The sequence below is a fragment of the Eumetopias jubatus genome, unplaced genomic scaffold (assembly GCF_037043125.1).
Source record: "Eumetopias jubatus isolate StellerSeaLion01/CBP00866 unplaced genomic scaffold, mEumJub1_p1.0 scaffold_2, whole genome shotgun sequence".
NCBI lineage: Eukaryota > Metazoa > Chordata > Mammalia > Carnivora > Otariidae > Eumetopias > Eumetopias jubatus.
The window spans coordinates 79,730,161-79,757,620 of record NW_028274808.1 but is presented as its reverse complement, the minus strand read 5'-3'; the positions used below and the strand labels follow the sequence as shown (position 1 = coordinate 79,757,620).

General features: G+C 38.6%; 1 protein-coding gene and 2 pseudogenes across 2 annotated transcripts in view; all 3 read left to right on the top strand.

The window, feature by feature from the left end:
• The window catches only part of EDNRA (endothelin receptor type A), a 54,631-nt gene extending 28,001 nt beyond the window's left edge, over nucleotides 1-26,630 (top strand). Inside the window, exons 3-7 of one of the 2 annotated variants that reach the window (XM_028125268.1) lie at nucleotides 13,780-13,978; nucleotides 17,997-18,149; nucleotides 24,094-24,227; nucleotides 24,651-24,759; nucleotides 26,490-26,630. In XM_028125268.1, the coding sequence (XP_027981069.1) occupies nucleotides 13,780-13,978; nucleotides 17,997-18,149; nucleotides 24,094-24,227; nucleotides 24,651-24,759; nucleotides 26,490-26,630 (736 nt within the window). The remainder of the gene's footprint in view (nucleotides 1-13,779; nucleotides 13,979-17,996; nucleotides 18,150-24,093; nucleotides 24,228-24,650; nucleotides 24,760-26,489) is intronic. The other variant, XM_028125269.1, reaches the window with a different exon arrangement.
• LOC114225552 (cytoskeleton-associated protein 2 pseudogene) lies at nucleotides 3,577-5,615 on the top strand (annotated as a pseudogene).
• Nucleotides 22,196-23,592, top strand: LOC114225553 (bis(5'-adenosyl)-triphosphatase ENPP4 pseudogene; annotated as a pseudogene).
• Nucleotides 26,631-27,460: the final 830 nt, after the last annotated feature.

The following is a 27,460-nucleotide window of genomic DNA, read 5'->3' as shown; positions in this document are numbered from 1 at the left end:
TCTTATCTTTTACTATATATCAATAATAATATTGATAATAATTACCACTTATTGAGTATTAGTATGTGCTAAGCCCTGTTAAAAATACTTTACAGAAGTTCTTGTCCTTGGTCCTTACGACACCACCTTGTGATGGTCCTATAATCACCCTCACTTTACAGATGAGGGAACTAAGGTTGGAAGAGGTTAACCAAGGCCATTTGGTGACCAAATGTCGGAGCCAGTAATCAACTCTAAGTAGTCTGCCTTGTTAACCACTATGCTCCAGCATGTAAAAACTCAAGCCATGTAGAAGAAAGTAGGCTAACATCTTTTTGATCACTAGAAAAGGAGGACTTTTTGAACTTAAAAAGGATGGCAGAAATTCTGAATATAATTATCAAAGGATTTCAGGACATAAAACTTTAAAACATGAAGATCAAGCATTCATAAATTTCAAAAACAAAGAAGCTGGGGGAAATATTTGCCAGCAAATACCTGTTACAAAACTACAACATATTAATATACTTGGTAATTAAGGAGGCCATACAGATAGTAATGAAAATCATAAGACTTCCATATAAAAAGAGCATGAATATAAAAATACCAAAGAAGAAACTTAAGTGACTAATTAACATATGAATAATGTTCATGTAATCAAAGAAATTCCAATTAAGAAAACATGTTTCTCAATATCTGGTGGGAGTAGAGATTTAAACAGCCCTTCAGGAAGGTAAAATCCTACAAATGCTTTCACCTTCTGACCCAGTAATTATAATTTTTAGGATGGATTCTAAGAAAACAGTCCAAAAAATTTGAACAGAGAATTCATGCACAAAAATGTTCTTTATAAAATTATTTACAGGAAAATATAGCAATCTCATTGCCCCATGTTAGGCCAATGGATAAGGAGGTTAAATATAACTGACATGTATAGGTATATGAATATAAAATTCCTTGAAGGAAACATGACAAATATTAGTAGTAGTTAAATCTAGGGATGGGGTGATGGGTGTTTGTAATGTTCTAGGAGTAGAACCTTATTTACCGAAAGTGTATTTACCTTTATTGCCTGTTACCCATTTTCCTTATTTACTCTATGCCACTTTATACATTTTATTTATCTCATTTATGTAACTCATTCCTGTGACCTCTGTTCTATATCAAGGCTAATTTTCTATGGGCAGGCAGCTCTAAAGCACAAGCACATAGGCAATAAACATGAACACAGAAGCTTCTGTACATGGAGAAATACATGTACATACCCAGCCCAGAGCTGCTCCTATCCCTATTGTTGCCTTTACAAAAACACCATCATATTTGGGAAAATATCATTTTATTTAAAAAACTAAACTTTGTCCCAAAGGCTTTAAAAACCAGGATGATAACGAGCGCTGGGAAAGAGAAACCCAGCATCCCAAAAGAAAACTGCACCTCTGAGGAAACATCCAACCAAAAGCCAAAGCCAGATAAGATCAGCATATGACAAAAAAGAATGAGAAACAGAATGAAGACAAGGATAATTCTTGTTTCCTATAAATAATAACATCTTTTTTAAGACATGTAAGTAAAATCCCCTGAGAGGCATGGATAAAAAGAGAAGCCAAAAGAGAGGAAGAACTCATGATCAGGGAAATGCAAATCAAAACCATGATGAAATATCACCTCCCACCTGTCAGAATGGCTGATATCAAAAAGACAAGAAACAACAGGTATTGGCGACAATGCAGAGAAAAAGGAACCCTGTGCCCTGTTGGTGGGAATGTAAATTGGTGCGGCTGCTGTGGAAAACAGTATGGAGGTTCCTCAAAAAATTAAAAATAGAATTACCATATGACCTAGCAATTCCATTTCTGGGTATTTATCCAAAGAAAATGAAAACACTAATTTTAAAAAGATATATGCAGCCCTATGTTTACTGCCACATTATTCATAATAACCAAGATGTGGAAACAACTCGTGTCTATCCATGGATGAATGGATAAAGAAGATGTGGTAGATATAAACAATGGAATATTATTCAGCCATAAAAAAGAATGGATCTTGCCATTTGTGACAACATGGATGGTCTTTGAGGGCATTATGTTAAGTGAAATAAGTGAGACAGAGAAAGACAAATACTTATGATCTCACTTATATGTAGAATCTAAAAAACAAAACAAGCAACATTAAGCAAAAGACAAGCTCATAGATACAGAGCACAGATTAGTGGTTGCCAAAGGGCAGGGTGGTGGGGGTGAAATGGCTACAGGGGGTCAAAAGGTACAAACTTCCAGTTATAAAATAAATAAATCATGTAATGTAATGTACAGCATGATGGCTATAGTTAATACTGTATTGCATATTTCAAAATTCCTAAGGGAGTAAATCTCAAAAGTCCTTACCACACACACACAAAATTCTATAACTATGTGTGGTGAGGGATGTAATTAGACTTATTGTGGTGCTCATTTCATAATGTATACAAATACTGAATCATTATGTTGTACACCTGAAACTAATATAATGTCTTACGTCAATTATACCTCAATACCAGTAAATAAATAAATATTTTAAAAAGAGAGAAGAAAGAATTTGCTTGGTTTGGTAAGCAATGTAGGCAAATTGTCATCCTTGTGATATATTTTCTTGTGAGAAAATGTAGAGTATATTTTGTGAATTGTGTTATGTGGCATAGTTATAGTGGTCCCTTTTATATTTTGTGTAAGTGTAGGTACTCAATTTTTTGTTGCAAAAATATTTTAAGGCACTTATTCCTTAGTGACGTATTGTATAAGAAATTATCCCTAGATTGAGAAGCATAATTCATAATTTAGTTCCACGGGAGCTCAGGCAGAAAGGGGATGATGCACAGACATGAAGAATAAAGCCCAGCCACTGGCCCTTAGAAGTCTTCACACTTGTGAAGACAGCAACCTGAGGACAAGGGAAAAGGAAATACATGAAGGTATTTAGGCTACAGGATGCCTAAATCACCTAAATCATCAAAACCCTGCATTGTTCTTCCCTCTCTTTCTTCCTTGGGGGAATCTCAAGCAACCATTTTGCACAGTTTCATTCTCCCCAGTAGAAACTCTACTGTCATGGGGTGAAGGGTGTGGGGCATGGAGGGCATGGAGGGAATCAATCTTAGGTTCTCACGTCAGGTGTAGGCTCACCTCACCTTACCACATCCTCCCCGCTCCCATCCCATGCATGGAGAAAAATGAACTAAATGTTCCATCACAAATTATCAGTTGTGTATCCAATGACATGTTCTTGGTTAAAAGAAGGAAAGAGGAAATGGCATCAAGTGTCTATTTCATTAAGACTTGGGCTCAGTTTTAGATAAAGACGATAAACCATTTTAAAATTCCACTGCCACAAAAATCTGCCTTACTCTAGGAGGTTTTCCTTGGTAATAAACTCAACACTCTTTGTCCCCTGGTTCCTTTTTTATTGCTTTTACATTTCATTTGGTACTGATTCTAAGCTTTGGGACCTGAATGTAGGGAATCTATTTTGACATTTCTATTTCAAAAGCTTGGTGTGCCGGGGCCTCGGCTCACGCAGTGCGGGCCTGCGGGAGACAAGGCGCATCCCCGTTGGGTGGCAGCCATGAGCACCCCAGCCGTGCCCCAGGACCTGCAGCTGCCCCCGAGCCAGAGGGCTCAGCCCGCATTCAGAGAACAAAGAAGACAAAAACTCAAGGAACATATGTTAAAAAGAAAAACTTTTTTTGCATACAAACAGGAAAATCACATACCCAGTAGAGACCAGAAAGTGATGAACTCTGAGGGCCAAGTCCACGAAGAGACAAAAGTTCTGAAATTTAAAACAAAAATGGCTGGTAAAGAAAATGTCAGTAGACCTCCTGGGAACAAAAATCATATAACAATCGGAAAAAATTGTATTCCTTTAAGACCTTCTAATGAGTTAACCAGTTCAACAATAGCAGTTGACACATAATTTTGAGGATAATCAAATGGGACAGTCTGTACCAATTAAAGATGACCCTCAAAGTCAACACATGATATTAAGCCAAGTGTTTCATCTTAAAAACAACAATAAAGAGAAACAAATATCCATAGAAAAACCAAAGCACGATGCTAACATGTCCAAGAAGCTTGTGCTTGGGTCTTACCATGGCCAAATTGTTCAGTCTAAGATTAATTCATTTAGAAAGCCCCTACTAGTCAGAGATGAGAGTTCTGCAACAACGAAGAAGCCTTCAGCTGCTGTCCTTAAAGACCCAGAGCCTCCACCCACAGACACTCGAAGTGCAACAGTGAGAAGTGATAGAGCCCCAAACATGGTGACCACCACTAAACTTGGGAGCACTGCATCTCAGAACAGACAGCTGGTGCAGCCTCCTATCAGAAGTCACTGCGACAGTGCTCAGGACACTGTGAAACGGGGCATCAGGCGAGCCACTGCCAATGTTACAATCCGGAAAGGGCCTCGGGAGAAAGAATTACTGCAATCAAACACGGTTTCATCTAGTGCCAAAACCAGTTCTCAGGATGTAGACAGAAAAAAGACACTGTCAAGAAGCCTGACTTCTGAAACTGTAGCCAGGCCTGCTTCGTCTTCTAACACCAAACTGATACAGAAATCAAAAAGCATTGACCCTCGCAGATACACTATAGCAAAAGCAACTCTTGATAGATCGGCTCAGCCCAAAGAAACAGCAGAAGACAGAAAAGCTCGTCTGAGTGAGTGGAAAGCTGGTAAGAGAAAAGTGCTGAAAAGGCCTCCTAGCTCAGTGGTTACCCAGCCTGAGCCTGAAGGGCAAAACGAAAACTCAGTTGGGTCCTTTTGGACGACCATGGTGGAAGAAGATGAACAAAGATTATTTACTGAAAAAGTAAACAAGACATTTTTGGAATGCCTAAACCTGATTAATGAGGGGTGCCCAAAAGAAGAAATATTGGTCATACTGAATGACCTGATTAAAAATATTCCAGATGCCAAAAAACTTGTTAAATATTGGATATGCCTTGCACATATTGAACCGCTCACAAGTCCTATTGAAAATATTGTCACAATCTATGAGAAAGCTATTTTGGCAGGGGCTCAGCCTATTGAAGAGATGCAACATGCAATTGCAGATATTCTAACAATGAAGAGTCAAGAAAAAGTGAAATATGGAGAAAATATTGAGGCTTGTGCAACTAAGGAATACATCCAAGAAGTCGACAGTGAAGATATAGGTGTTAATCTAGAGTCAGGAAGACCAGAAATGGAAAAGAAACCTAGAAATGTGGTATTTCAAGATGGTGAAAAAGAGGAAGATGACAAAACAAAAGATCCAACCAATGATGTTAAAAACCCCCAGTACAGAAACCAGGGGCAGTTGCTTAATTAAATATAATGTGTCTACTACACCATACGTACAAAGTGTAAAAAAGAAGATCCAGTTTGACAACACAGATACTACATTTAAAGAGCTAAAGTTTCTAACACCAGTTAGACATTCTTGACATATTCAAGAGAAGACTTCTAAATTGCTAGATATGTTAAAAGACCATTATCCATGCGTGTCATCACTGGAGCAGTTAACAGAGTTAGGAGGTGAAACTGATGCTTTTGTATGCCGTCCGAATGCAGCACTATGCCCCATGTACTCAGAGGCTGGAACAGCACAGGACAAATAAAGTGATGATAAGGAATGGGGCTTTTGTTGTTCCTGGGGGCTTTTGTTTGCTTGTTGTAGCTTGGTATGTCTCTTAGGAGTTGGCCAAGTACTTAAGTATTCATGGCAGTGAGCTCTTCTACTGATGTTCACGTTATAGCAGGAATGCCTTCTGTGCAGCAGAATGCTAATCCTACCTTGTCAATCTCAGCAGAGGGAGTTCCTAAGAAAGGTGAATTTTGTCAAGTAGTTTACTATGTTCCTTGAGTATAAACAGGTTTGATCATCATGTTGGCTTGTTCACTTTTAATAGTCTTAAATTGTTAGTCATTAAATATAAGTAATGCGGCAGACAGAATACTGACTTTTTTTGCCTTTTCTTAATTTTGGATCAGTAGGAAAGTCAATAATTGTAATGTGACTTTTTTGAAAGGTGAAGACATGGAAGATTTAGCTCGCTTTTCCACCCAATTCTTGTTACCCGGGCTGCTGTGGTCTCTTGTGCTTTGGCTCTTCACTATCATTTTCCATCAATGCTAGTGAGTCTGTGGTCTCTGTTGGCTTCTTTTTTATTGTAGCTGAGGTCACCACAAACAATAATTAACTAAATGCCCCATTTCTAAGAGGAAATACTTTGTAGTAAAAAAGAAAAGGTGCCAAATGCAGTGGGTATTTGAAACTTTAAATCTGAGTTTCTTTCTTTAGTTCCTTTCGTAACTTGGCTATCTAAAATGTTAAAACTTTAACTTTCCTCATTTCATTTGATATAGTTGTAGACTATTAGAATGGAATTAGAGAAGGAATATATAATGTCATTCTAATTTAGGTAGTATTTCTAGAATAACTAATATAAAATATAACAAATATAAAATATAATAAAAACTTTACTGTTAAGTCATGTCCCTTGAAACATGATAGTTATATACAGTAAACAGTTTCTTCTCCCCACACATTAAATATAACCCCTAAAATTGTTTTATAAGTCTCTGAACTAATACCTAAATACATCCTCTATCAATTCTACAGTTTCAAAGATTCGATAGTTTTAAAATTGTGTGTAATATAAGTGTGCTTGAAAATCACAGTCTTATGTTCACTCATTCCATTTGTATAATAGCACCTACCTTTGTTCTGTTGTCTTATGCTCTAGAGAGGAGTTTTATTCTTTTATAAACTGTGTTCCTAATATTTATAAATAATCTGTATAATGACAAAAAAAAAAAAGCTTTCACACTAGAGAATGAATCATACACACTTAATTCCAGAAGATAAGATACCATTTGCTTTGGGTCTTGATTTGGTTGCATTATATTCTACTAAAAATAAGAAAATCCCTCTTTACTTTTTTTTTTTTTAGAAAATCCCTCTTTAAAAAAATAAAAACAAAACAAGAAGTAAAAAGAGAGAAACTGGAACATATTACAAAACAATTTGCAGTCTGGGAATCCCTGCCTTCCTCTTAAGAGCTGAATGAATCAAATTACAGCTCAGGAAGAGTTCCTATGATTTTTTTAAATATATTTTAAATATATCTCTCATTTCAGAGTTGTTGTTTTTGAGAGAAAATAATGAGAGAAACTATATATCCAAGTTCTATACAATTTCTTTATTACTTTATTGATTATTCAATGAATATGGAATACAGAAAGATGAAAGAAAAAATCTAGCTGTCTCACTATCAGCTTTGAATCTGAATAAGGTAAACAAGAGAGTAAGAGGAAACCCATGAATTGCCCCAGAAAAGATGAGCTTTCATTGTTAATATCGACTATGGACCTGCCTCAGCTCTACCTGTTCACCAATTCCTCCTCAAATCTAACTTTTATTGATTTTTACTTTGCATCCTTAGTCACTTAAGAAAAAGATAAAACAGGAATTTCAGAAAAGACTGAGGAAATTTAGAAACAATTTTGACCTCTACTCAGCTTTATCAGTGACTTTTTTTTTTAATGCTACGGCAATATACTTCTAACATGAATGAATTTTTCCCCAAAAAAATAGGACTAATCAGCCATTACCAACAATTAAAATAGGTATTTTTGCATGCCATAAGTGACAAATTTCAGATGTTACTTTGAGTTTGTTTGGGGGGAAAAAAAGACGAGGCAGAATGGAAGGGGAATTCAATGCTGTTCTTTGTAAAGTTAACTGTCGTGTTTAAAGTGGAAAATGATGGGGTCAGACCAGTAAAAAGGTCTGGGTACAGCTCTAACTTGTAGTTAAAAATTGCCTGGGAAGGAGGCTGTAAAAAGATAAAACTCTCTTAACAACTGCTCCAGGAAGAATGTATAATTAGATACCTGGAAAAGTTGCAGAGACCTATGAATAAGGCAGTTTTGTTTGGTAAGCCTCAAATTCAAAAGCCAATATAGGCTCTTCATCCCAGCATTTCAAGTAATTGCTAAGTGGTCTCTATGATGTTCTCAAAGGTTTATCCTAAGTCAAGAAACATGAAAGTGGTTTTCTGGAAAACTGCATTTTTAGAGTCAGACTTGATTTGTCCTTATTCTCCTGGCGGTATGATTTCCCTTTGCTGCATGACGGTAGGGGAAACATGAAAGGCGAGTCAAAGCCAGAAGAGAGAACCCAGGGCTGGGACAGAGACAAAGCCAACGCTGACTGTAGGGCAACTTGGGATCTCATTTTGGGGTCTGTGCCCTGTTGCACATAGTTATGTATTCTTTTATCTTAATTCTATTGACAAGATCGAGCGACTGGTTAATTTTGCTATCTTTTTTTTCTTTGATAACAATCTACCCCAAAACTTAGCAGCTTTAGACAACCACCATTTTATTATTATCTCACCATGTGGTGGGGTAGGAATTTGGGCAATTCTTCCACAACTTGTCACTTCGCCTGGGTCTTTTGGTGGATTTAAGCTGGTGGCTAAGCCTGTCTCTTGGGTCCAAGACACATGACTAGCCCATTGGCAAGAACAGCTGGAAGTCTGAGCTCGTCGGAGCCTCACTCCCTCTCCTGTAGTCTAGCACCTCTCAGCACGTCCTCTGAGACAGGCCTAAGGCTCTGGGAGGCAGTTGCAGCTCTGCTCAGAGGCCAGGCTTGCCACCCACAAAGCATCCTTCCAGCTCTACTTAGCCGGTCCAAGCAGTCACAGGCCAGCCCAATTGAAAGACTCAGTGGAAGGGGCGCCTGGGTGGCTCAGTCGTTAAGCGTCTGCCTTCGGCTCAGGTCATGATCCCAGGGTCCTGGGATGGAGCCCCGCATTGGGCTCCCCGCTCCACGGGAAGCCTGCTTCTCCCTCTCCCACTCCCCCTGCTTCTGTTCCCTCTCTTGCTGTCTCTCTTTCTGTCAAAAAATAAATAAAATCTTAAAAAAAAAAAAAAGGAAGGAAGGAAGAAAGAAAGACTCAGTTGTAGAAGTGTGAAAGTACTCACCGCTATCTTTTAATCCACCATGCCTGGTTTCTCTTTCAAATTCTTCCTGCTGGTATTTTGCCTCCAAACCTCTGTATGGCAGTTGGTTTGTCTATCACATAAGAGGTATAAATCATGAACAAACATTACAAATGATTGTATTTGCTGTTAGTTAAAAATGTGCATAGGTAAGGATAGAAGCAAAGACTTAATGGAAGTGACAGAACTGAAGGAAAAATAATAAATTCTAATGTAGGCAGGTATTGATAGGCAACTGATAGAAACTTTTTTAAAGTACTTCAGCTACCGTGTCCTTCTCTGATTCGATAATCCCACTCAAGATAATTAATGCAAGAAAATCATTCAAAAAGAGAAAAAAAACTATATGTACAAACATATTCATAGATGGGTTATTCACCATCTTGAGACACTAAAATCGATGTGAACTTAGGAGAAATATTTAAGTAAACTGTATCAATATCCAGTTATACTGTGTAGCTATTAAATTAATAAATGCCATGCTTCTGTAGAAGCATAAGGGCATTTTTTTAAAGATTATTTATTTGAGAGAAGACAGGGAGCAAGCTGGGGTGGGGGGGAGGGGCAGAGGGACAGGGAGAGAATCCCAAGCAGACTCCCCACTGAGAACTCAGGGATCCATCCCAGGACCCTGAGACCATGACCATGAGCTGAAATCAAGAGTCGGATGCTCAACTGACTGAGCCACCCAGGCACACCAGGGACATTTTTTATAATGAAAAGTGGATAAAACTAAAAATAAAATTGTAATTGATATGACTGTAATATATACTTAGATTATGCTTATGCAAATAGAAATAGACAAAGAATAAGAGGAAATAAAAATAGATTTTATTGAAGCAGTATCTTTTGAATTTGTTTTATTTTATATTGTTTTAAAGCACATTCAATAATAAATATTTTAAAATTTAGTGACCATCCCAGATGGTACCTCAAAAATTCAAAAACATGCATTAAATGCCTTTGGCCTTGAAAACATGTAAAAATATATTTATAGACATATACAGTAACAAACATCTTTACATAAGTAAAACATGTAATTTATACTTTTATCTCGGTACATCACATAACAGGGCACAAGGTGATGTCATGGGAAAAGACTCCCCTGGGAGTTGGCAGACCAGAGCCCTGGTCCAGGCTCCCCACATTCACAGGAGACCAGGCAGAGGATGTAGTAACACTCTAATCCTCAGGTTCCCAACTAGTAGAACATGAAGGGGAGAAAGAGCAGCCCAAGGGTCCCTCGTGGGTTTTTTTTTAAATTATTTGATTCTAGGATTCTAAAAGTAATAGCTTTCTATCTGTTGCCTAGTCAGGGACAGCTTGAAAAATAAGAAAATGCTCAGAATGTAGTGTGTTTTATTGGCTTTAGCCAATAAAGATAAATGCACGGCCAGGAAACAAACAAAGACACTTAATTCAACAGATATTGATTTGGTACCTATTATTCTAGGTATTATGACCAACATATAAAATGTCTGCCCTCATGGAGCTTGTATTTTAAAGACAAGGGTGGACATAAGCAATAAACAAAATACATAAAATACTTGATTGGTTACATGGTAATAAATGCTATGGAGAAACAAAAATCGGAGTGAGCAGGTCAGGGTAAGTCTGGAGGGGATTCTGGCAATTTCAAATAGCATATTCAGGGAAGAACCCTGTGAAAAGATGAGCAAAGAAGGAGATGAGGAAGCAGCTCTGAGGACACCAGTAGGCATTCCCACTGGGGTGGGAAACCACTGGGGGATTTCACAGAGGGATGACATGATGGACTTCCGAGCTAACAGGCTCACTCTGGGCAGAGTGCAGGAGGACAAAGTGGATGCAGGGAGAATGGTTCGGAAGCTACAGGATAGGTAGTGAGAAGTGGTTGCATTTGGATGTATCGTGAAGGAAGAGGTTGCAGGGTTTGCTAAAGAACTGGATGTGTGGTAATGAAGAGAAAAAGAGGAGTGAAAGCTAACTTCAAATTTTGGGCCTGAGATGGTAAAGACTGGAGAGAGGTCAGGGTGGCTGTCATGGAAGAGGACCAGGAGTCTGGCTTGGGTGAGTTCCAATGCCTACTAGATATCGAGTGACCATCTCAGTCAAGCAGTTGGATAGACAAGTCTGGAGCTAGAGGCGAGATTCTAAGCTAGAGTTATAAATTTGGGAATTAATTATCAGTATTTAGAAAATTTAAATGATACTAAAAGCCATGAGACTGGCTGGATCACTAAAAGAAAGTGTGTCAACAGAGTAGAAAAGAGGTCCAAGGACTAAGGAGGAATCCAATGCTACGAGTGTGAGAAGTGAGCAGGTTCCAGCCAAGGAGATGAGATGGATCAGTTGGAGAAAAAACAGAAGAATGTAGTAGAAGCCAAGTGCAGAATGCATTTCCAAAAGGAGACATCATTTCTGGACAATCAGTTGTTAGTGGTTGAATCTACACTTGCAGATTTTCTATGGCAAGTGAGGATGTCATATGTATACACCAACTCCACTGAAGGATGTTTATGATCACACCTAGTGAGGAGAACATATTTGCGTATATGTGTGTTGTATCATTATGTTCCAAATAGACATCACTTTTGAAACATCGAGTATTTCTGATTTTCCACACCTTTCCCTGCCTGCATCATCACAAATGATTGTTTCTAATTGTTCTTACGATTGTTTTCTCATCTCATGGAAATGTTATCAAAATCAACATGATTACAAATGAAAATAATCTAATTCTCAGTCATGTGGGTTTGCTACACTACACACTAAACATTACTTCTATTTATTTAAAATGTTGAATTTACATTAAATTATAAATATGTAATATTCTGGGAGCTTATGGCACATTATAAAATGAAGCTGCACTCTGAATGTATTCATCATAAGAGCATGTTGACCATATTTTCTTACTCAAACCACCTTCTATCGCCAATCCTGCCTAAGAAATCTGGCTTTCTTACTCCCTTAGGAGATAAAGCATTTTATTTAAATCACCTTTCCTGATAGTTGCTCTAAGGGAAAGGAGAAGAGAAATAGATATAACTCACTGACAGCCTCAGGATATAGACATCCTGTCTCCATTCCTTTTAGCTTTTACTGGACATCAGGCTGCCAGTCTAATAAGGCAACAAAGAAAAGTAAACAGAAATAAAAAGCAAAATAAATAGCAGTCTTTATCCCACTGGAAATAACCATAAATTTAAAAATGCAACCTTGGCTATATCATGAAAGGATTTTCTTGGTCTGTTTGCATAGCTGTATTTTATTCTCTTCTGAACTAATCCAGACTTCTTTAAAGATTTGTATTGGACACCAATCTTATTTGCCCTAAAAATCTTTTGCAAAAGACATTTCTCCAGTAAATCGTGCTATATCTATGCCATGTGGCATCATCATGCATACCCAAAGTATAGGTTCTAATCTACAGTGAAGAACTAGGTAGCATAATTCCTATGACTTGTGTTTTCATAGATGTACTGAGACAGAACACTAAATATAAGGGATTTGGGTAGCTTGCCTTGGCTTCACTGACAAATCTTTGACGTTAAGTCACGTATCCTACAAACCCATGTGCACCTGTCCCCAATGCCTTGGTCTGTTTTACAGTCTTCTTCTGGCATTATCTAATGAAAGCTATAAAAAGAGAATGTTTCCTTTCCATTACAACAGCAAAAAACATTTCAAGAATGAAGCCACAAAAATACCATACCACGTCACAGGTCCCATCTTAATAGTAGGTCTAAAAGTCGTTAGCATCAGACCATCACATCAGGTCAAAGCAGAGTTTCTGAGACCAAACTTTCTCTAGACTTAACATCGAAATGTGATTATTATTACAAAAATATTGAAGTAAAAAATAAGGTAAACTATTTCTTAATGCCAGTTTTTTGATTGACATCATTGTTCTGTTACATTTATGTTCTATATTTTGGTATGAACCATTCTTTTCTATTAGACTATAAAGCCTAAAGATTAGGGACAAAGGTATCTTTAACTCTATTTTATCTATTCTAGCATGGGACCATAATGGGAGAGATACAGTCATTCTTTGACATTTACCAAAAATGTTTACTTTTTAATGCTGTCACATGGCACAAGGCCACAGTACCAGATGTACAGTGAGAGTAGAGGAAAGGAGAAGATGATGGACTATTTATGCCTACTATCCACTTAAGGGTATCTAGATCTACCTCATAGATAATGTTTCAGGTTTCTTTTTTTTTTTTAATTTAAATTCTAGTTAGTTAACCTAGTGTAATGTTGGTTTCTGGAGTAGAATTCAGGGGTTCATCACTTACATACAACACCCAGTGCTCATCATAACAAGTGCTATTCTTAATACCCATCACCCAGCTAGCCCATCCCCCACCCACTTCCCTCAAGTTTCTTTTCTAATATATAAAGAGAAATAAGATATGACCTGAATGAGTACCAGCAGCTTTCACTACTCCTTCCATCATCCAATTCTTCCCCCCCACGTAAAAAAACACAGGCAAATCTGTCTGATGCTGCCACATTATAATCTGTCACAAGCTTTTGCCGAACCCCAAATGAAGATCTCAGACTTAGGCCTGCTGGCAACTGATTCCCAGAGGGGTGGAACTCATCATGGTTCCACTTATTTTTCACATCAGGGCTCACGGAAAGTTCCTAAAAAGCCAATGATTCATCATTGGCCAAGGGGAAGATCTTTCCAGCATTTCTAATTTCTTTAATTGAAATACATTTTAAATTTCCTAACGACTGCTTTCCTTCACCACCACCACCCCCTTTTTTTTTTTTTTTCAGGTACAGAGCAGTTGCCTCCTGGAGTCGAGTCCAGGGAATTGGGATTCCCTTGATCACTGCCATTGAGATAGTCTCCATCTGGATCCTTTCTTTTATCCTGGCCATCCCTGAAGCTATCGGCTTCGTCATGGTGCCCTTTGAATACAAGGGTGAACAGCACAAAACCTGTATGCTCAATGCCACGTCAAAATTCATGGAGGTATGGCGAGTATAAAGGAAATTAATTGGGGGGCGGGGGAGGTCTTCATTTATACTTTACCATCGCCAAGACTTCATGGTAGTCTCTCTACAATGCCCAGCATGGTTTACTCCTTCAGTTCACTCATGTACTTTTCAGCTGCGTGAAAAGTACATGTTATAGGAGGGTTTCACTTCTTGAACAGAATAACTATTTTGTTTTCACTCTTATAGCACAATTGTAGACACGACTGTTGTTCTGCACCAAACAACTCAGAATCTGAAACAAACTTACTCAGTGTTCAATTCAGTAACACATATACTGAAGGAAACTAAGAAAGACAGATGTGCTATTTGTTTTTATAATAAGTAATACAGCACAACAATTTCCATCTGACAGGCATGCTGATAGGTATTTTAGGTTACTTGGGCAAATGCACATTGCTCACATTTTTTAAAAGATAGAGTTATTAACTTAAAGTAGGAAGCCATACTTGCATGTACTTATATTCGTACAAATTCTGCATGTAATATACAAATAATATAAATTTGCAGAACTTCTTAAAAAGTGTTTTAGTTTGGGGCACCTGGGTGGCTCCCGTTGGTTAAGCGACTGCCTTTGACTCAGGTCGGCTCAGGTCATGATCCTGGAGTCCCGGGATCGAGTCCCATATTGGGCTCCCTGCTCAGCAGGGAGTCAGCTTCTCCCTCTGACCCTCCCCCCTCTCATGTGCTCTCTCTCTCTCTCTCTCTCTCATTCTCTCTCTCTCTCAAATAAATAAAAGCTTTAAAAAAAAAAGTTTTAGTTTAACAAATTTCCTTGTCGTTTAATACACCTGACCACATTAATGTCTCTCTGAAAAGTTTAATTATGTAACTGAATGTATTGGAAAACATGTTTAAAATGCACATTTCCTTTGCCAAACTAGTCAAATGTAGACTGAGGAGAAAAACCAAAAGGATAACTATTTCTCTTAAATCAGCATAATTTAGTGCTTTGATGTAGGTTTCATGCAGCTCAGATTCCACATTTAATCATTTACAGACATCTCCAGGTATGTTTTCCTAACATGGAAAATTCACAAAATTAGTGGTTTTACAGTTGACCAGTTCTCCTCTTTGGAAATTCGTATTTTAAATTTAAAAGTGTTCTTGAACTAGAGGGTAGTATGCTAAGCGAAATAAGTCATTCAGAGAAAGACATGTATCATATGATCTCACTGATACGAGGAATACTTAATCTTAGGAAACAAACTGAGGGTTGCTGGAGTGGTGGGGGGTAGGAGGGACGGGGTGGCTGGGTGACAGACATTGGGGAGGGTATGTGCTACGGTGAGCGCTGTGAATTGTGTAAGACTGATGAATCACAGACCTGTACCTCTGAAACAAATAATACATTATATGTTAAAAAAAAAATAGAAGAAGAAGATAGTAGGAAGGGAAAAATGAAGGGGGGGAAATTGGAGGGGGAGACGAACCATGAATGACTATGGACTCTGAGAAACAAACTGAGGGTTCTAGAGGGGAGGGGGGTGGGGGGATGGGTTAGCCTGGTGATGGGTATTAAAGAGGGCATGTATTGAATGGAGCACTGGGTGTTATGCGCAAACAATGAATCATGGAACACTACATCAAAAACCAATGATGTAATGTATGGTGATTAACATAACATAATAAAATAAAATTTTTTTTTAAAAAGTGCTCTTGAAAACTGCCAAACTGGCAATGGTAAAATGAACGTATTCTGTTTATCTACTGACCATTTTATTAAGTCAGTCTCCATAGTGAAAGAACAAAGTAGATGGCAGGAGGTTATCAGAATTTGGGCACTGGGAATAAGCAATCTAGATATTCCCGACTAAAGTGTTAGAAAGAAGAGGCTCATTATAAGAAGGGGCTTACTAGCCTTCAGGAGTTCAATGTCAAGAAGGGGCTTACTAATCATGTGAACTAGACAAAATGAAATGGGCTGTTTTGCAAAGACTGAGTCTCCCATATAGAGTGGGCAAGCAAAGGCTAGTTACCTTAGGGGGTTTCAGTAACGGGTAGGAGTTTAAACTGATCATTTTTTAGATTCCGTTCCAAGCCTGAAGTTTTCAGATTCTTTTTCTCCTCCTGTTCTTTTTTTCTCATTTGATTCCCCAGTTTGTGTTCCATTCTTTCCTCCTCAACTTTGCTCTAACCTAGGCTGGAGGGAGGTCCCCCCACACCCTGGCTGATGACATCAGTTCAAAAGAAATGTGTGACCCCTTTCTCTACAGGCCTCTGCCTTGGAGGGGGCAGGGGACTCCGCCCAGACCCCTCAGGGGTCAGCATCTAGACGCTCTGCAGCTACTTCAGCATTCACACCCGGTCATCAATGCATCTGGAAAACCCGGTTACAAGTGAAGGGGTTGCTCAAAGGAGTGTTTGTGTGCACTTAAAGAGTTCTGTTTTTTTTTTTGTTTTTTTTTTTGGTTTTTCGACTTCAGTACTGAAATCTTTCTACCATGTGATGTGGAGAGGGAGATATTTATATGAACACACCTGAATAAACCTACGCCTTTGGTAGTTTGCACTAGCCTTAGGATAGAATTCAGGGGTCTGTGAACTTAAATGGAAAAGAAATTACATATTTATTTTCACTAACTTCTAACTGAAATTTATCATTTCCTTCTATTATGAATGTAGACAACAAACCATGATCATATTTAACAGAACCATTATATTTCCACTAATAGAAATAACATTTTCATGTCACAATAACAGTTGGATAATCTTGAAATATCATTTATGCTCATCATTGTTTCAACTTCTGATAGTTATTAGGACCACCATTAGATTTTTCCCTCAATTTGTTAAGAAACACCTTTATTACTATATCAGAATTTTCTTTTCAATAGTTCAATAGCTGTGTTTAAATATAATTGGTTACCACTGTAATCTTATTTTATTTTATGCATATAGAAGTGTTATTCTCAGAAAGAATTATAGCCTTCACCAGACATCCAAAGGAGTCCATGGCATAAGAACAGTTAAGAACCTCTGCCCAGAACTTTTTTTTCCTCAGGAACCATTTATAGATTATTTTAATAGACATGTTACAAATGTAGCCTACTGGGCCTCTTTCTATATTCAGCAACTGTCCAGTTTTTCACAGAGCAGCATGATTATTTTTTACTGTGGGAACTGAGATGATACAGGAGGCCGCATTATCCTTCGTAAATAAACAATCTGGAGAAAGAGCATAGGGGAAAGCATTTCTAAGTTGGTGATTAATTTAGTGGGAGGAAGAATGTAGCTATAATTTTCTAATTTCCATTTTTATTGGGTACTAAATTTTCTCCTTTAAAAAGACATAAAACTGAATAATCCTCGCATTTACAAATCCTGCCCACAAGGAGATAATGCTAACTATGCCTTTAGATAAGATACTCAGCCTCAATAGTTTCCAGGTGATAAGTATTACAAGAGTGAGAAAGGGCATGGTTTTTGATGGCTCAAACTGGCCGGCTGCGAGGTCACATAGCAAGCATACCAGGCAAAGGGTTAACTCCCAGGAACCAAAGCTACACAGACAAGCCATTCATAACCTTCGCTGTTACCAAACAAGATTCACATTAAGTACACTTTAACCACAAGGGGCAAAAGGAAACCAGGCAGTAGCAAAATTTTGAGGCTTATCAATAAGTAAAGATAAATACATATTCTGTATATCTCAAAATCATGCTTTATGAGCTTTGGAAGAGAATTCTTTTTCTTGATTAGGGCTCTCCCATTGTGTAATTAAAACCAACTTCAGTTCATAAAACGTATCTTCGTCAGGATAATTTATTTTGAAGTGCCATTCCTTCATGTGCTTTTATAAATCCAGGATGATTTTTGGAGTTTCCAATTTAATTGAGTTCTGAACTTCAGCCCCAAGCCCTTTGCCACAACCAGAGGGCGTGCACATAGAAACATTCCTGCAGGCGTGAAGATTTTGAAGCTACCAGAGGCACTGCCCAATAAATTTAGATTATAATGCCCCTCCTTTTCTCTCCCTTTTCTTCACCTTACAGTTTTACCAAGATGTAAAGGACTGGTGGCTCTTCGGGTTCTATTTCTGCATGCCCTTGGTGTGCACTGCGATCTTCTACACCCTTATGACCTGTGAGATGTTAAACAGAAGGAATGGCAGCTTGAGAATTGCCCTCAGTGAGCACCTTAAACAGGTAAACCTCATAAGCTCATGAAAATTTGGCCAAGACTGATTTGTCCCAGACAACAGAGAGCCTACATACTGTATTTAGCCGATGTAGCCTGGTTTCCTAAAAATATAGTGTCTTATAACTGTTTTCTTTATAGTTATAATATTAGGAATATCTCTTCTTTTTTTCTTTTTAGTTTTTGTATGTATGTATGTATGTATGTATTTATTTATTTATTTATTTATTTATTTGACAGAGAGAGACACAGCAAGAGAGGGAACAGAAGCAGGGGGAGTGGGAGAGGGAGAAGCAGACTTCTCACTGAGCAGGGAGCCCGATGCGGGGCTCGATCCCAGGACCCTGGGATCATGACCTGAGCCGAAGGTAGACGCTTAATGACTGAGCCACCCAGGCACCCCAGGAATTTCTTTTGTGAATATGGAGAGCCTGCCGATAAAACAGGTGACGCTGGGGGCAGAGCCAAATAGAGAGGAACTATTATTTAGTTTGCCAAGAGTATATTCAACATGTGTGTTTGTGTGTCTGTGAATTGAACTGGGCTTGGCACTGTGCCAGGACACAAAGACGCAGGCTTTGCAGTCTTGGTGCAGAAATAAAATACAAACAATTGGAAAACAGAATCACAAGGTATGTATGGTAGAAGTAGACTGTGTTGTGGGAAGCCAAGGAGGATGTAAGACCAAGTCACAGAGACACTTGTCATGAATGAGGGAGATTGAACTGTTCATAAAGGATTAATGGGTTTGATGGGGAAGGAGAAGACAGAGGGCATTTCAGGTGCGAGGACAAGAGCCCAGTGAGAACATGGTATGGGCAACATGCATTTGGGGTGTGGGAAAAAGAGATGAACCTCATTAGAGAAATATCTAAGGTAAGACTCATGATAGGATATGGGATTGGGTACAGAAAAAGAGGTCAAATTTTTGAGAGCCCCAAAATTGTACATATCAACAGGAGAATGCTGTTGGACCTCCAACCCCCATCCCCAGGCAGCAAATAGAACAGATAGGGCCATGTGTTTAGAGGGCAAACCTTTACACTTACACTAGCTGGCTCTGTGATGTTGGGCAAATTGCTTACTCTCTCGGAACCTCTAGTTCTTCATAAAATACGTATAATAATACCTGCATCTTTCTGTACAAATATCAATTCAGTTTGAAGTCTTAAAAAAATTAAAGAAAATGTATATAATAATACATCAAGGGGATTACCTAATGCATATACAGTGTCTAACAGAGCTCAACTCATAGTAAGTACCCAGAAAATGTTTGATATATAGTAATTGAAAGAGTAAAAGCAGGACTACAGGTAAGTTCTCAGTCTTAGCAGAGAAGTATGTAAGAACACCCAACCACACAAAAAGCTAATGAGTTGTTGATGAAGCCAGTAAATCTGCCCTCTACAATTGCCATACACAAACACCATTCTTCATCAGTGACTCCTTTCCACTACTGTACTGATTTTTTCTGAGCTTCAGCTTCTTATCTGTAAATTGGGCATAATAGTATATGAATTGATATCACTACAGAAATCAAAGGAATTAAGTGCATACATGTACTTTGTAAAATCTAACATGCATACAAATGGTAGCTATTATCTTTTAGTAAAATTTAACAGAAAAAGTATATTGAGTATGACTTTGTTCAGGCATGAATGTTTCAAGGGCTCCAGATGGGAAATATATCAAACAATTCTTGCCTCTCACTCCTGCAGTGGAGGTAATTAATTAGAATAGATTTGTAAAAAGCAAAAAACAAAAACACAGTGTTTTTCAGTATTGAGTTTTTCATTAGTACCATGATTGAGCCTGTTTAAGCTATGAATGGTAGCTGCTCTGAAAATAATTGAATAGGGATTGGTCACGAGGATAATAGGATGCTGCTTCACATTTCCATAGCATTCTTGAAGTTTACAAAGAGCAAGTTATTTGCTTATTTGATTTCTCCAAGCACCCTGTGATATAGGGAGGACAGATGTCCTTATACACTTGTTTTATGAGATTGGCTCATCCAAATGGAGATTAAAACTGAAGTCTTGGCCCTATGAGGCATTGCGTAGTGTCACACCCAAAGCTGTAGCAGGTTCTAACAGCAAGAGAGCAGGCCTGGCTGGAAGGCCTTCCACTGGGACTGTGGGGAGCTAAGCTCACAGTGAAAAGCCCTGCCACCCTTTGACCAGTATCCAGTATATGGCTCTTGGTCATGCTTCCTGCGTGGTTTTCTCGAATTTCTCTTCATTATTCTGACTGCAACTTTTATCAGTTAGGGATTGTGTTTGGATGCTGGTAGCAGAAAACCCAAAATAACATTGAGTAAAACAAGTGAAGGTTTCTTCTTTCTCCCACAGCAAAAAAATCAGATGTCACTGGTTCAGTGCTCAAGGGACTCAGAAGCCAGGGCTCAGCTCTTTTGCTGACTTTTCCTTTAGAAGACAGGAGATACAGCTCTACCCTTATATCAGATTTCCAGGCAGCAAAAAGGGAAAGAATATAGGTCACCTTCGTGTGTGTGCATCAGAGGACTAGCCTCCACTTTTTAGTAGCTTTTCCAGAAACCTCACACAACAATTTCTACTTGATCTCCATGGTCAGACTGTGTCAGGTGGCTTGCGGATGATTAGCCTGAGCTCTCTTGCTGCAGCAACAAAATCAAGGATCTGACTGATAGTAAGGAAAACCGGAGAATAGATACTGGTTAAGCAAATACCAGACTGCCATGGCAACATATTAATATTAGGTTTTGAAGGATTGTCCTCTTTGAGGATGTGCTCAAGGGAGATAACCTCTCCCCCAGTACCCTCCTTTTCTCTTTTTCCAGTCACACTGTCTTTCTGTGTACACAAAAGGACCCTTTAAAATGAGCCCCTATTCCTACAGATTGGAACTCTATTTTCTCAGTTGTTGCTCAGCTTGTATGTTCTCTGAAGCCATAGCCCAGCCTCCCACCCAATAACTCTGAAAGATTAAAGAACTCCAGTCCTTTGGGCTAGAGCAGCAATTGGTGACAACTGCCTTGAAATCTTTCTAAATGGCTCTATTAATCATGTGGGTTTATTGTAGGCTTCCCATACTTAATGCTATATGCTTTGGGTTGAACCAGCATTACCCTGCCAAATTCTGTTTTCAATCAATTTTATTTTGACATTAACTGATCCCAGTTACAGACAAGTTGCATTTTATGTTCCTAGTTAGGCTTTCAAATGCATGCTTTGTAATACTCAAGCATGATGCACACAAATGTCTGGTTGCAGATAATTCCTAACCTATGATTTTTCTGAACTCTACTGCTACCAGCATCCAAACACAATCTCTTGAACTCTAAAGTATGTAAACCTTCAAACTGAAGTCGCCCGGGGTCATCATGTCCCAGTCATTCTAATCATCATTGCTGATAATCCTTTACCCTCATCCCTCTGTTTGCAAACAAGAGGTCTTTGGAAGCTACATGTCATTAATAAAAGAATTTTAAAAGCAAAAAACTCCCAATGCTAGCTTTCTTCAACATCAAGAAATGGAGAAAACACATAGCTATTGGCTTTTTCTCTTCTATTCCCTACTTCTGTTTTCCAAATATCTTCATAGATTTGTTCGTTTTTTATCATGCTAGCTTCTGTCACCTTGACTGCCATGCTGCCATTAATGCTAGTTAGGCTTTTAGTTAACCCTCCCCCCCATATAGTCACTCACATACGCGCGCGCGCGCACACACACACGCACTCAGCTCCAGCCAGTTCCCAGTTCCCTGACATGAACTTCTGTCCTGACCCTAATAACCAGCTTGAGGCCACCATCCTCCCTGGCAGCTGCCCAAAAGAATCATTAGCAACTCCTTGATTAGAAAGTTGGACTTCAGCACACTCCAGAGCGCCCCCAACAAAGCGGTTCTCGGGGAGGTTGGGGCTGTTATCCGCGGCGGGGGCGCCCGCTATTGCACAGGCGCCTCAGAAAGATCTCTGCCTCGCGCGTGTCCTTTCGGGTCTGCCTCGCCCTCAGGGCCCACGAGAGCGGGGTTCCGCCAGTGCTGAGTTCTGCGCGCCGGCGGCAGCGGGAACCCTGATTGCTCTCCTTCAACACATTCATTATGAAGTTATTAGTAATACTTTTATTTTCTGGACTTATAACTGGTTGTAGAGGTAACTCTTCCCATAACCTGCCACCCAAGTTACTACTGGTATCCTTTGATGGTTTCAGAGCTATCTACAGAACTATGAATTTCCTCATCTCCAGAATTTTATCAAAGAAGGAGTCCTGGTAGAGCATGTTGAAAATGTCTTTATCACAAAAACATTTCCAAACCACTACAGTATTGTGACAGGCTTGTATGAAGAAAGCCATGGCATCGTGGCTAATTCCATGTATGATGTAATCACAAAGAAACATTTTTCTGACTTTGATGACAAGGATCCTTTTTGGTGGAATGAGGCAGTACCTATTTGGGTGACCAATCAGCTTCAGGAAAACAGATCAAGTGCCGCTGCTATGTGGCCTGGAACAGACGTACCCATTCACAATACCACACCTTCCTATTTTATGAATTATAGCTCTTCAGTGTCATTTGAGGAGAGACTAAATAATATTACCATGTGGCTGATGAATTCGAACCCACCAGTTACCTTTGCAACACTTTGTTGGGAAGAACCAGATGCAAGTGGCCATAAATATGGACCCAAAGATAAAGAAAACATGTACAGAGTGTTGAAAGAAGTAGATGACTTTATTGGTGAGCTAGTCCACAAACTCAAGGTGCTAGGATTGTGGGAAGATCTCAATGTGATCATTACAAGTGATCATGGGATGACCCAGTGCTCTAAGGACAAACTGATAAACTTGGATCTCTGCATTGATGATTCAAGCTACACTCTTGAAGATTGGACTCCAGTTGCTGCTATACTTCCCAAAATAAATACAACAGAGGTTTATAACAAACTGAAAATCTGTAACCCTCACATGAATGTTTATCTCAAAGAAGACATTCCTGCCAGATTTCATTACCAACATAATGATCGAATTCAGCCTGTTATTTTGGTTGCTGATGAAGGCTGGACAATTGTGTTAAATAAGTCATTACCAAAATTAGGTGACCATGGTTATGATAATTCTTTGTCTAGTATGCATCCATTTCTAGCTGCCCACAGTCCAGCATTCCACAAAGGCTACAAACACAGCACAATTAACAGTGTGGATATTTATCCAATGATGTGCCACATCCTGGGATTAAAACCACATCCCAATAATGGAACCTTTGGTCATAGTAAGTGTTTGTTAGTTGACCAGTGGTGCATTAATCTCCCAGAAGCCATTGGAATTGTTATCAGTGCCCTCTTGGTCTTAACCACGCTAACGTGCCTCATTATAATCATGCAGAATAGACTGTCCGTACCCCATCCATTTTCCCAACTTCAGATGCAAGAAGACGACGATGATCCTTTAATTGAGTAACATGTGCTGGAGTTTAAGTATCTTTGATTAGTCACAATACCAAGGATATACTCAAGAAATGGTGTTCTAACGATGAAAAATATACCTTGAAAGACAAAGAACTTAGACCAAGTATGCTAGAATTATTTTGTTTTTCCTTGTGCTTTGTTTTTGTGCATCAGCTAATACAAAAAACCCTGACCATAGTAAAAATTGTTAGTAAATCATTAGTTAACACCAACTATTTCTCTAACTGGAAACTTTTTTTTATGAAAAATATTGCCTCTGTCTTTTTTTTTTTTTTGCAATGAAGATTTGACACATTTTTAAATAAAAATATATCAAAATTTAAAAAAAAAAAGAAAGTTGGACTTCAAATCTTGACGAGATGGAGGCACTGGGAGGAGCGCTGTTCTGGCCCTTTTTAAAGTAATTCTTTCTCTGCTGTCTACTACTTCCTTTGTGTGGTTCTTTCCTCTAGCAGAAAAACACTAAACTTATTGTACTTTTCCCCCCCTCACTTCCCTTTAGCGTCGAGAAGTGGCAAAAACAGTTTTCTGCTTGGTTGTCATTTTTGCTCTTTGCTGGTTCCCTCTTCACTTGAGCCGCATTTTGAAGAAAACCGTGTACGATGAGATGGACAAGAACCGATGTGAATTACTTAGGTACGGGCCCATGTACTCGTTAGGAAATCGAGAGTTTCTCTGATTGTCGTGCTTATAATACTTTTACAAAACCATCTAGTCCACAATCTTGTTAGCCCTGAAAATTAAAACCACAAAGTTGATTATTTTTCTTTCGTTGACATAGCCTGTGACTGATCCCAGAGTTTGTGCGAGCCATATCTGTAATTTTGAGGCACCCCTCCTGGGGCTGTGTGTCATGGTTTGAGCTAACCAAGTGGCAGGTATATCCGTAAATGTTCTGCAGAACTGAAACTGCCACTTAAACAAGGACTTTAAAAAAATTCTGACTGCCACCTATAAGGAATGGCTCCTGGGCAAGAAAAATGCTTATTCTAGGGATAAATGCTAGTTAGCAGATTGAAAAACATTATCGTCTAATTATTCCATTTTCTTCTGTTCTAGTTTCTTGCTACTCATGGATTACATTGGCATTAACTTGGCAACCATGAATTCTTGTATAAACCCCATAGCTCTATACTTTGTGAGCAAGAAATTTAAGAATTGTTTCCAGGTAAGACTGTTTTACACATATCTTTTTAAGGACAACCAAAGGAGTACATTAAGTAGCCAACAATCATGGCTAATTTCCAGTAGAGAAGTGAAAATCCTATTTTGCCCAGACAGAGGGTCAGATTGTCAGCATAAAGCAATATTGTCAGAAAAATTATCCGAAAAGCAATACCAATTCAGACAACAAAATATTCAGGGGTTCAAATAAAAAGAACTAACTTAATAACATGTTAATTTTGTATGCTGCTTTATAAAGAAATGCTCAACTGTGAGCTCTAGGCTCCAGAAAATACACACAACCTAGTCATGCCTCACATTATCTTAGATGTTAACCACACCCTCAACAAAACATGAAATCTGCTGCTAAAAAAGCTCTTGCTAAATAATAGGATATTTAATAATAGCCTCTTCAAGAAAAGGAAATGCTTATTGCCCTAGCAATCTGAACTAATGTAATTTCATTTGAAATCAGTTTCCTTCTGTTCTTCAAAATTCCTTGCAGGTAAGCCAATCCATGTCTTCCCGAAGCTCCATGTACTTCTTCCTGAAGTATCTCTCCAGTTCCTGGGACAATTAGCACGGCATTAATCCTAACTGGATTTTGTTATCTTTGGCCAGGATGTGTCACTTCAGTTTATGGCACATATTAGGAAGAGTAGTGTAGAGGTCGAGGGTGCAGGATCTAGAAGCAAGCAATCTTGATTTACATCACAGCTCTGTACTTACTGTCTAATCCGGGTCCAGGTGGTACCCCTCCTGCCTCCTCAGTTTGATCATCTGTAAAATCAGATGATCACTGTATCTATCTCATAGGTAGGATTCAGTGGGTTAATATATGTTAAGCACTTGGGACAATAATAAGCTCTCAGTAGGAGTTTTTTATTATTAGGGATAGAGAAGAGAGGAAAAACCCCATGACTTCCCTCATGGAATGGACCATCTAGAAGGAGATAGACATACCAAAGAATCTTACAAACAGGTGAATCTTGGTATAGAAGTTCTAGCTGCTACCTTTTTGAAGTCTACTTGATAATGTTTACAAGTCATGCAGTGCTCTAAGAAAGATTCTGCCCAAGGAAGGATTGACTAAAATGCTGGTCATAATTAATCCATCATATAATCTGGAATTAATATCATTTTAATTAATTTACATATTAATTAGACAGGAAGGAAAATCAAGGTACAAACTCAGAAATTAAACCTACCTGTTGACTGATCTTCATACAGAGGTAGCATATGCAGGAGAAAGAGCTTAATCTAGAGAGTCCTGGGTTCTAATTCCAGTTCTGCCTATTTCCCCTCTAAGCCTCCATGTCCTCATTAATAAAATGGGGAAAATAGCACCTACCACCTAAGGCTGTGAGGAGCATCACATGAGGTGCCCAAAGCAGAGAGCCATGCAGGTGATGCACTCTGTAGAAATGCCAGGCACCTCCGGACCCTTCTCCAACCGTGCCCACCCCAAGTCATAGGACATGCTCCCTTGGGCTAACACTGCCTTCCCTTCCACTTTGATTTGGTGAATCACTAAAACAAGAAACAAGGGATCTATTTTCTCTTCACTAGAATGGACAATTGAACTTCTACCTAGAGATTACAGGCTCCATGCTCTAGATTACTGTTCAGGCTCACATTCTGTCCTCACATTTTTTGGTAGGAGCCCAAGGCTTCTGTGTTCTGCTGGGAATGGGTTGGTAGGCTCGTTTATTAAGAATCTCTTCCTTCCCCCAGTCTTGCCTCTGCTGTTGCTGTTACCAGTCCAAAAGTCTGATGACTTCAGTCCCCATGAATGGAACAAGCATACAATGGAAGAACCATGAACAAAACAACCACAACACAGAGAGGAGCAGCCATAAGGACAGTATTAACTAAACATCTTAAGAGATATTAATCAATAATCCTTCAAATTCTATTGGAGAAAAAAAAAAAAACACACAGCAACTGTGTTTCCAGAAATCTTTTCTCCAATCCTTCTCCCGTGACTCAGCCCCAAACCCAGAAAAATGCTTTCCAAAACATCGGAGGGTAGACTGGTTATGGTCACAAATTCAATGAATCTTACTTCTTTAATTTATCTAATTTACATATTCTACATGTTATATTCCGCACTAAAAAAATGGTGGGAGTTGGCAGGGGGAAAGGAGACTGTTCGACTAAATCAGAGGGATATTTACTACTTTTGCATGAAAATAGAGTCTTCCAGTACATAACAGCTTCCCTGGCAGTTCTGTGGAATGTCCAGTGAGAACTGGTTACAGTGAAAATTTAGCGATTACGACAAGATTTTCTATTTTTTTGAATTGGCCAGACACAGTAAGGTGAGCAATCAGGTTAATGCTTTTCATGTCACTTTTTTATTTTTAAAACATTAGTTCTCAAGCTGCAGCAGATATAGGCACTTAAAAAGCCCAGACTGATATCCACATGTGGCAGTGTAATAGCTGCTATTCAAAGAATTTTTAAGAACCTGTATTTTCTTTTGTAATGGTGTTTCATTACAGGAGATCTGGAGCATATTTTTATGTTAAATTTTAAAATAATGCTTGAATCAAATAGTTCTATTTTTCACAAGCCCAATCTTTTTTACTGTAGATATTTTATGTAAAATCAGTATCATGTACCAAAATTTAAATGTGTGTATCATTCAACCATACCTAAGACTTTCAGTGGAATGTATTGATGTCTAAAGCACAACTAGTAGA